Here is a 9,903-nt window from a genome sequence, read left to right on the forward strand (position 1 = left end):
CCAATGTGGTGGCAAGCGTAGAAAGTGCAGGAAAGGATGGTGCTGAAGAGGAGGTCATCATAGAGATCAGAGTGAAGGGCCAGGCAAGCAAACATGGTGAGGTGAAGTGGGTGCAGAGGGAGCTTGCGGGTAACAGAATCAGCACGAACCTTTCGAGAACATGGATAGTCACTTGAACGAGTGAATGTGCACGATTGCGGCGAAAGTCCGGATAGATCTCCTGCAAGAAGTGCCAAGCACCGGAAAGATATTTTGGTGCAGAGCGAATGAGACGAGATGTATACGCAATGTAGCGGGTGAGAGTGGTTGGTGTCAGATGAAGAGGAAGGTGATGGTTGATACAAAAAGAGATGTAGTCCCGGGCACCAGAAGCATAGCCTTTCTGGGTAGAGAGCTCAGTGGCGGCAGCCTGTAAGAAGGTGACATGAGCATCAATGGATGTGAGAGTGGTGGGTGAGTGAGCAGTATGAGGATGATGCTGTCCACCCAGGACATTCAAAAGCACTCCCTTCAACACGCCGGCAAAAGCTCACAGGGAGGCGAGAAGAGGCAGATGTAGTCAGTGGAAAATTACGCACTGTAGTCCTCAAGAAGCAATTGAGAAAGCATATCAGCATGCACGTTCTGTTTGCCTGGAATATGGCAGACATGAAGGTCCATACCAGACACTATGGCAATACCAGCAATGACTTTCAAAGGACCATTACAAAGGGTCTGCACAACAGCCAGAGAATGGAGAGCATCAAAAGAGTTGAGGCTGTCAGTCCAAATGAGCACACAATGAGGAGGATGAGATGGGGATGCAGCATGATGGAAAGCAGAGAGGATAGCAATCAGTTCAAGAAAGAAGATGTCAACAGAGGAAGAAGCAGAGGAAGGTTGGATGGATAGACAAAGGCATGGTTGGAGAAGATGAATGAAAGAGCATTGGTAAGTGCAGCATCAGTCCATATCACCATGTCAGCCTCAGAGAGATCCCAAAGACCGTCATCAACGAAATGAACCCCAGTGGAGTGAGGAATGGTGTCAAGGAGCCAAGTAAGGTCAGTGATGATCTCACGATTTAAGAAGAGGCCTGCAGAACACAAAGTTTTGCTGGCAATTTTGTGATAAAGTTCAGTAAGAGCAGGACGACCCCAAGGCAAGATGTTGAGGAGCCAGTTGAGTGAGCCAGCAAGACGTTGCCAGTCACACAATGTTGGGTGACAAGACGCCGTGCAGAGAAAAGCAGCAATGTCAGTACAAAAGTTCACAAGTGTTGATGGAGAGAGCGAAATTGATCTGAGATTGATATCAACCCAAAAGCCGATAATTGTGAGGGCAGGTCCTGAAAGTTGCTTGCGATCATCCCATGAGCAAAAGATAGCATCCCAAAAGATGAGAAGTTGTGCTTGACAACATGGACAAAGGCGACTGCAGTAGAAAACACAAGGCACCTTCGAAATCCCAACCATAATAGTCATCCATGTATACATGAAGACTGACGATGCCAAGTTTGTGGACAGCTATCCAGCATAGAAGCCCCGATACAGAGCACCATATGCGGGGGGAAGCACGATTGCCAAAGACGAGGTGGCGGATGAGGTAGAGCTTATCATCCACAGTAACGACCTGGTGGAGCTGCCAAAGCAGGTGAGCAGGAAGGTTCAGGAACATGGAGGTGACATCATCCTTGAAGATGACCAGGTGACAGTTGGGATTAGCATGATGGGCTTCGCGCATTTCTTGCCTGAAATCCCGCATGTTATCATAGTGGACTTTGGCCTCTGCATCCAGAATACTGTCATTGAGCCCTGGAGCAGAATGGTTTGTTATGATGTGAGGCTTCTCATCCCACCATACAATGAACATGGGAGAGATCTTCATGCCTGGTAGTAGGTTAGGGAGCTTCAATGACCACTGTCCTGCTGATATTTCCTTATCATGAAAGGCCCAAATAGCATCAATATCAGGAGAATCAGCAGGATGATTGTTGATTACTTCTTCCAGCTCCATCTCCCATTCACCATTGTCAGGTGGCCAGAACCCATGATGAAGGCCATGTATGACTGATCGCACGAAAGGCTGATTAGGATGGTCAAAAAGCATATTTTCGAGCTTATCAACATTGAAAGGGGTGTCCACTTGAATGTGATTCTCGCAGACCTTAAGAGCCATCTGAATGGCAGAATCAGCTAAAAGGTGAGCTGGCAGATCAGGAAGTGGAGGTGCCAGCTCAGTGAATCGAGCAGCGGGTGACATGGGTGAATGCATGACATCTGCTCAACCAAACCCACGTCAAAAATGAGGGAGCTCATTGGTGGACTCAGCTTTATGCTTTCTCAACGCAGAAGCTGCCTTAACAAGTGGTCTAGGTCCTCACACTGCTACCTGAGCTGCTCTGGCTGTTTCTGGGGCCTCTCTGTCGTTTACGAGCCTTGAATGCATTATGGCTAGCTGTGTCATTCTTGATATGATGGGGTCCTCCACACTCCCAGCAGAAGCCATGCTTTCACCGATTAGGGCAAGGGTTATCATCACAATGCCCCAGGTTTCAATTGAGGCATCATGTGGTTGCCCACTTCGAAGGTGAGGATGATGGCTCTGGATGCGCTCTTTTTCCCAGAGTGGTTTGAGAAGATGATTGCATAATATCTGCCAAGATATGGACTTGAAGATGAGGACAATCATCAAGGTGGAACGGTGACTTGTGATATGCATCACGAGCTGCTCGGTCCACTCTAATTGCGATGGATGGGTCGAAAGCCATGGCATGGAATAGCTCAAGGATGACAGTATGATATGCATCCAATTCTGCAGAGCAATGAGGATAGAGATGGAGGACCACCTCAGCCCAAGCACCAAAGACACGGATCCACCCTGATTTCAAGTGTATAGGTCAACAAGGTGAGGAATGGTCTTTCTTGATAATCGCAAAACCTGCAGTGAGGTCTTTGGGCTCGTCATCGTGATCATACCTAACTTCCATGGATGCGAAGAGCTTCTTGAAGTTGACATACTGGTCCATGAGAACATCCTTCCAGATTGATCGAGGCACTGGTACCTGCATGCGTTGCTGCTGCATGAGATCCAGAATGGGGTCACTTGCCCATTCTGATACATACAGCTGGCAAAGATGAAATGACTCAGCCAGGTGCGAACCCTGTGAGGCTGGTGAGGTGGCAGCGAGATGTGGCACTGCAGTGAGAATGGACTGTGGGATCCCAAATGAGGCCAATGATAGCCCCAGAGCTTTGAAAAGTTCATCAAAGGAGAAGTCAGCACCCACGTGGCTCCTACCCACTTGCTGAAGCCCGATGAGTTTTTGCTGGATGATTGCCCAGGCCAAAGCATCAGCTGGATTCTCCACCAGTTGAGGACCATCCTTATCGTGCTCTTCTCCTCCCTCATTTGACAAAACAGGGCTAGGTTCACAATCACGCTCATGCTCAGCTTGCTCAGTGAGCTGTTCGATGTAGTCATGGACCTCCTGTTCATTCACTCCAATTTCCTTGAGTCGCTGGATGGCTCGACCATAGGTAATGCATGATGCAGTGGCATCTGAAACAATAGCTTGCATTTGCTCAGCTCATGCTTGAACAGCCTCAGGAGAGTCCAGAGTATTCCTGGTCTTCTGGGTGAAAGAAGATTTATCGCTTCTGACCATGGGTGATTCGATAGATGGGTGGTGTAGTGTCATAGGCACAAGCTACCGGATATGAGAGATAAAGGATGAAGCTTTCACTGCTGGGGAGCCTAGTGACAGTGGACTTCCAATCACTATCATGTTCGTGAGGTTGGCATGTGATGCTGGGCCCTAGATTGCCATCATCACAGCCATGTGCAAATGCGAAAATGAGATGCACAGCATGCACGATGACTGCAGGATCTATGAATCCAAAAGCACTTGGATCATTGCCGTTGATGAATTCAAGATGATGTAAATGTCATGCTTCAAAGCCACCCTCTTCCAAAAAGTCTCACTCAAGCCAGCGGACCCACAAGAAATGCATCAGTCTTGTCTTGCTCTTATACCTGGCATTGACATGGAAGACATTGATAATACAGGCATACCAATATGGATGCTTCCCTGCTTCATTATTGTCATCATCTTCATGCACCAATAACATGATGTCTGCATGTGTGTGAGGGTTGATTGAATCCTGAACATGCCACATGTCATAGGTAGTATAGTTGATGTGACAGACCTTGTGAAAATATAGCTTGTTGTTCTCAAAATGCAGCAGGTGTCATTCTTCATTGGTAAATTTGTCCTCATCACCATCATAGCTGTGGTCCAAGAATCAGGTGAGAAGATGATCTTTGAGGTAAGAAATAAAGTTCTATATGAGAATCAATTGTCAGTGATGGAGTTAAATTGATTCAACAAAGAACTTACTGAGAAAGTGGGGTCATTGTCATGTTCATGTACCTACTTCACAATGTCTTCACGATAGTGCTGCTTTGTGGAGATACATATGGTAGTGATTGGTGGGTGATGAGTATGATAAGGCCTCCTTTGCTGAGAATCTGAGAGCTGCACCAGAGTGTGGTCCAAGCAAATTCTTCCTTGGCTGCCTCAGCCTCAAGCCATTTTTACTTCAATTGTGCACGCTCCTTCTCAACTTGCTGCATAATAAAGTTCAAGGTCTTTGCACATTGTTGTTGCCCTGCAATTTGACCAGTAGCACCATTTTTGTTTGTGTGAGCATAAAAGCACTTGATGACATGATGAGTTAGCTCACCCTGAACATGGTAAAGAATTATATTTGATCAGTCATTAGATGCAAATAAAAAATACTGACAGTTTGGGATGTATAGATGTCTGTTGGCCCATAACACTGTATGCACTTGACATAGTCACCAAGAGCATGATATTTGTAAGTATTAAGGTTGAACTCCTTACACTTTGCATTCAGCATAGACAATGCAGTCTCTTTGGCCTTTTCCTTCACTTTGAACTTGTCAGATGCACCTTTGGCCATGGCTGCAGCCTTGCAACACCCCACACTGCTTCGTCTCGAGGAAGTTCACATGTATCATGCAAATGGCACATCTCCTTCTTGAACATTCAGATAGCCTGGTCAAGCATCTTTGTGGCATTGTCCATGGCATTGAGAGTCTCATCTGTATGCAAATGAAGCTTCATGAAGTCATGCTATTGAGCAAGCTCAAACAAAAGATTTGCAATAATCTCATTGTCTGTGGGATTGAGAAGCCCCTCCATGACTGGCATGATGCACTGTGCTCATCTTCAGATGGCTGGCAAAGTTGCATTTGAAGAAGGACATATCTGTAGAATATCCTCAAAGTCTCATGCTGCAAGCTTCTTCATCATGGACACATTCATGTGGAATCTATGAATCATGTCACAACTGAATGAGAAAACTTTGTGAAATCTATAGCGATAATGTCAGGCAATGTCACATCATGAAAAATGGGCTCACCTTTCATTGAAATATAGAATGTGATCTCATCGATATGCATACAGAATCTGTATAAGATGTGTGAGCATGGCTTTTCATACCCTCAACTCAAATTTGTGCATGAGATCTGACACAAACATTGAGTAATGGTTAAATCTGTGCTCGTGAGATGGATGAAGAAGGCACTTTAAAGTTAATGTGAGCCTACATGATACAATAGATGCAATCACACTCACTCATGTCAGAACCAATAACTTGTCATCCAGAAGTCAGATAATGACCTTGCTTCCAGGACCATAGCCCTTGAAGATCCATGAACATGCCAAGTCAATAACATGTTGAACACAACTGTCATCGATATGTGCATGACTGCGACATTGTGAATCTACATGAATTTCCATTTGTGGAATCTGATCCTTTCTGACATAGCAGCATGGACATGGACACTGCACAAGATACCATAGGCATGTGAGGAGGATTCTATCAAAAGCAGTTTTAAAACTTTCAAAGAATGGCTGCAAGAAGAATAACTTACTTTTTGAGATAATCAGCCAAGTAGGTGAAGAAGCAAGGAAACACATGCCACCATATCATGTCACCACACAAGGTTAGCAACCCATGGACAAAGGCATCAATGAAGGCTTTATCAAGAAGTAGCAACCATATTGCTTGCATGAGCTCTCATTTACAAAAATGGAGTATCTCAGCTGTGGCCACAGTATCATAAACACTCCAATAAAAGTCTTGTAAAGTATCTGAAAGCTGTAAATGCTCATTAGTATATAGATTTTAGGACCCACACTGCAACTACTCACAGATGACATGTATGTGATGTGATGAGCCACATGCTCTGATGGTTTGCAGTGGACGTACTTTGAGACATTGCCACTGAAAAGGTAGATCAGCCATAAAGAGGCAGATCCAAAGTCAGCCAGGTGAGTCAAGTCTGACCATAGCAACAGGGGTAACATCACAGACTCAGTGCCCTGTGGATCGTCAGAATGGGGTGGCAACATAGTGCCTTCCTCGATCATTGCATCACTATTATATAATTGAGTATATGCGAACATCCTCCATATCATTCTGCCTTTGTAGTGCAGGCCTGGTGCCCTCATTGTTATCATTGAAGGTGTATGCAGTTTTATCAGATGATGGAGTAGTTGTCTTAGGACATTGCCAGAACATTTTAAATGAATGCTAATAAAATGTCTTGGCAGTTAAATTGATACAGATGGTGCACATGACATTGATCAATCATCTATGAAAAATGCCAGGGACCTCAAATTTCAGAACATCAGATTCAGATGCATACTTTGTATGCTCCTTTGGAACACAGATGTGCATGAAGGTTTCATGCCAGCCATCTTCACTAGCAAATATGACCCCAGTTGTATCCAATTTGTCAAGGCATGCCTGCTCATGTTTCAGGTTGAACATCTTCACGTCATTATGATCGTACTGTGAATGATTAAAAATAAGGTGATTGATCTCTTCCTTAAACTTCAAGTCATTTCATTCTACTCACCCAATTCATCAGCAGAAAAGACTTGAACAAAAAGTAGGGCATTGTCACAATTTTCCCACTACAATATATCTTTGGCACCATGCCAAGATATAAACCTTAGACATGACACAAGGCAAGATGACACAGGGATCCATTTACAATCCACCATGATGCATTCAGTCACGTGACCTAGACAAGCACTCACACAAGCGCCCCTAGCACGTGACCCCCTAAACTAGCACCCAACTACGATCACTGAAGCCTGCAAAGGCTCAGCTACCACACGTGACACCGAGGCATCTTAGTAAGTAGTAGACACCCTATTGGCCACTCAATAGTGGTTTCACTTCAGTCACTGACAAGGTGGCACCATGTTATACAATTATCTCATTGGACAACCTCACAGCCAATAGTAGGTAGTTGTCATGGCGAGACCAGAACCATTACTGGTTCTGGCATTATGTTCACATGTAGGTACCAGAGGTCTCACAGTAGCACAAGTGCCAGGGGCTCTGCCATACATGTATATAAGCACTTATGAGGAACTGGGTATCCCCAGTTCTATTCACCTATTTTATACATGCTTATGCGGCCTAACAGCCACCACCTCCTTTTGTGTGTTATAAGGCTAAGGGCCCTTTGAGCCCCTTTCTGCATCTTGTATATCATCATACAACAAGGGTTATGGGTCACAGGATGCAGGCTGCACCTTGCAGCCAGCTCCTTGCCTTCTTAGACAGGAGTCACAATGCACCATGACAGGCATCTCCTTAATGGTCTTTTTCACTCTGTGAATGATATCACCTAGCCACTGTCCAATGTGATCATGTAGCTGTCATCATAGAGTTAAATGAGGTACAGATGTCTGAAATGTTGTTGCATCAGAAATGTCACCTAGCGTTGAGTGATTCTGAGGTTCAACTTTTGACTGAGTTATATAGCATCTAAAGACTAAAGGTGTTCAGATTTGTCTGATAGTACTCCTCTGTGCTTGCAGCAGGCTCAACACTATTTTCTGGCATTTCTGCCATAGCATCAGCAGTTTCATCAGATATGTTTGGAGCATTGTGATGTACGACCTGTGTAGCATTTGAAGATGGGTTTATGATGGCATGAGAGTGAGTCGATGAAAATATAGGCTTGTGCATGTGAGATGGAAGATCAGCAGAACTGGATGGGAGAAAGTTGACAAGAGTGCAAGGCATGCAATGTCTGTGACCTGCATGGCTGATTGATATGAAAAGATCTGGTTCAAAAGGTCCCTCTGAAAGCCTGAGATAACTTGAAGAGGGCTTGGGATGTGATTGAATATGTGAAAGTTCATCGAACTTAGAAGCATGAGCATCAAGTTTTATTTCATAGAGAGATAGCACAACACACCTGGTTCAAACTTTCTCACAATAAAGCTCATTCCTCTGTAGCTTCCTCTTCCTCTACCTTGGCTTTCTGCAAGCCTGCCTCCCTGCACTCCCTCTTCTTAGCTGCTTTTGCAATCTGTTGAGATTCTGTGCTGAAGACATTGACCTGCTTGCATTTTTGAAAGTGTAACTGCAGAGCCCTAAAGGTAGAACAGCCAGATTTTCTGCAAGCAAAACAAGACTGCATGATGAGAAGGAAGCTGATGAGAATGTGTGCGAAGTGCATGGTAGATTAAAGCTGAGGTGAAATTCTATCAAGCTTGCAAGAGTCACAGCTCTTCAAGCATTTTATAATGTTGCCTAGTGAGTGCAGAGTTAAATCTTAGAGGAGTGAAACTTCAGTGATTGAGCAAAGAAGTAGTAGAATGACTTAGACAAAACTTGATGTGGCCACTGAGCACAATCACGTAACTGACACACACACGATAATGCATCAGTGTCTCTTGTCCTCTGCTCTTCTTGCCTTCTGGCATTACCTTTTGCTGCTTTCATATACATCAACACTTAGCTCTTCTCTTCAACAAGGGCAAAGTCGAGATCCTCAAGGTTGTCACAGTATTTCTTCACCACATGTCCTCACGTGACATTTCACACACCACAAGGCATCATGTGCTTCATCTAGGATCCATGCCACAGACGCATACAGATCAGGTGATGATAGTCCACATCACATGTTTAGGTCCAGATCCTCAGATGATAGGATTGAATTAGTCTATTTCAGGATACAATAGCGACATCCGTTTGAGAACAAACAGATCAAGGACTATTGTTGGAGATCATCTTAGCAACCTGCTGATAGTTTAGCCATTGCCACAATGGGATAGACCATCTCACCATTGTTATAGATGAAGACCGATCTTCCCACTTATTGTTCTACTTTAAGATAGATCATCTCACTTATTGTTCCATGTATAGTTTAGTTGCCTAGATACGTAGATAGCCAATCATGTATTTTGTAGTAGTGGTATGATGAAGGTTATGTAATCAGGCTCCTGTACATGTATATAAGACCACCACGTAGAGGATGAAACTTCAGATTGTTTCTCCTCGTCTATCACAGTAGCCACCACATTGAGCCTAACCAGCTCCATATATTTCTCACCACCTTTTCTGTATGCTTCTCATCAGTGAGTCACCTTTGACTTAGGCAGCCAGCTAGAGTTCTGGGGGACAGGGCAGCACATCATGTGACTGTCCTTTTTTGATCTCTTAGATCTTGTGCCCAGCTAGCACTGTGACAAAGGTCAACAAAGCATACGAAGAGCTCTCAGCATTCAAAGCACCTCAGAGTTGACTCACACATTGACTCAGAACACCGTAATGACAAGTTCTCATCCTCAAGCTCCATCTCTTCTGATGATGACAGTTCAAACTCAGAGTCTGAGGTGAAAAATGGCAGAACTTGTCACAGGAAAACTATGCTGCCCACCTCTCCACTGGGAAATGACACTCATGGCAACTCCCTCACAGTGTCTGCCTCTGTAGTTAGAGAGAGTGAGAAGAATGATACTGGAACTCAACTAGAATTATGGACAGCATGCAAAGCAGCTCAAAAGTCCAAATCAAGGGCATTGAT

General features: G+C 44.5%; 4 protein-coding genes across 4 annotated transcripts; all 4 read right to left on the reverse strand.

Moving 5' to 3' along the window:
- Nucleotides 1–1,716: 1,716 nt before the first annotated feature.
- Nucleotides 1,717–2,205, reverse strand: LAESUDRAFT_622439 (uncharacterized protein; the record flags this gene model as incomplete). The annotated part of the gene is made up of 1 exon (XM_040903291.1): nucleotides 1,717–2,205. A coding segment is annotated over one exon (489 nt), but the record flags the coding sequence as incomplete, so codon positions are not given.
- A 340-nt stretch (nucleotides 2,206–2,545) lies between these two features.
- LAESUDRAFT_735695 (uncharacterized protein) lies at nucleotides 2,546–3,559 on the reverse strand (the record flags this gene model as incomplete). The annotated part of the gene is made up of 5 exons (XM_040910615.1): nucleotides 2,546–2,859; nucleotides 2,884–2,938; nucleotides 2,963–3,016; nucleotides 3,038–3,083; nucleotides 3,105–3,559. 5 exons carry the CDS (start codon nucleotides 3,557–3,559, stop codon nucleotides 2,546–2,548), a joined length of 924 nt encoding a protein of 307 aa, XP_040766773.1.
- Nucleotides 3,560–3,749: 190 nt separating this feature from the next.
- Nucleotides 3,750–3,923, reverse strand: LAESUDRAFT_627923 (uncharacterized protein; the record flags this gene model as incomplete). Its single annotated transcript, XM_040903357.1, has 1 exon — nucleotides 3,750–3,923. A coding segment is annotated over one exon (174 nt), but the record flags the coding sequence as incomplete, so codon positions are not given.
- A 36-nt stretch (nucleotides 3,924–3,959) lies between these two features.
- Nucleotides 3,960–4,226, reverse strand: LAESUDRAFT_647751 (uncharacterized protein; the record flags this gene model as incomplete). Its single annotated transcript, XM_040904072.1, has 1 exon — nucleotides 3,960–4,226. A coding segment is annotated over one exon (267 nt), but the record flags the coding sequence as incomplete, so codon positions are not given.
- Between the last annotated feature and the right edge of the window lie 5,677 nt (nucleotides 4,227–9,903).

This window comes from Laetiporus sulphureus (assembly GCF_001632365.1).
Source record: "Laetiporus sulphureus 93-53 unplaced genomic scaffold LAESUscaffold_9, whole genome shotgun sequence".
In the NCBI taxonomy this organism is placed as follows: Eukaryota; Fungi; Basidiomycota; class Agaricomycetes; order Polyporales; family Laetiporaceae; genus Laetiporus; species Laetiporus sulphureus.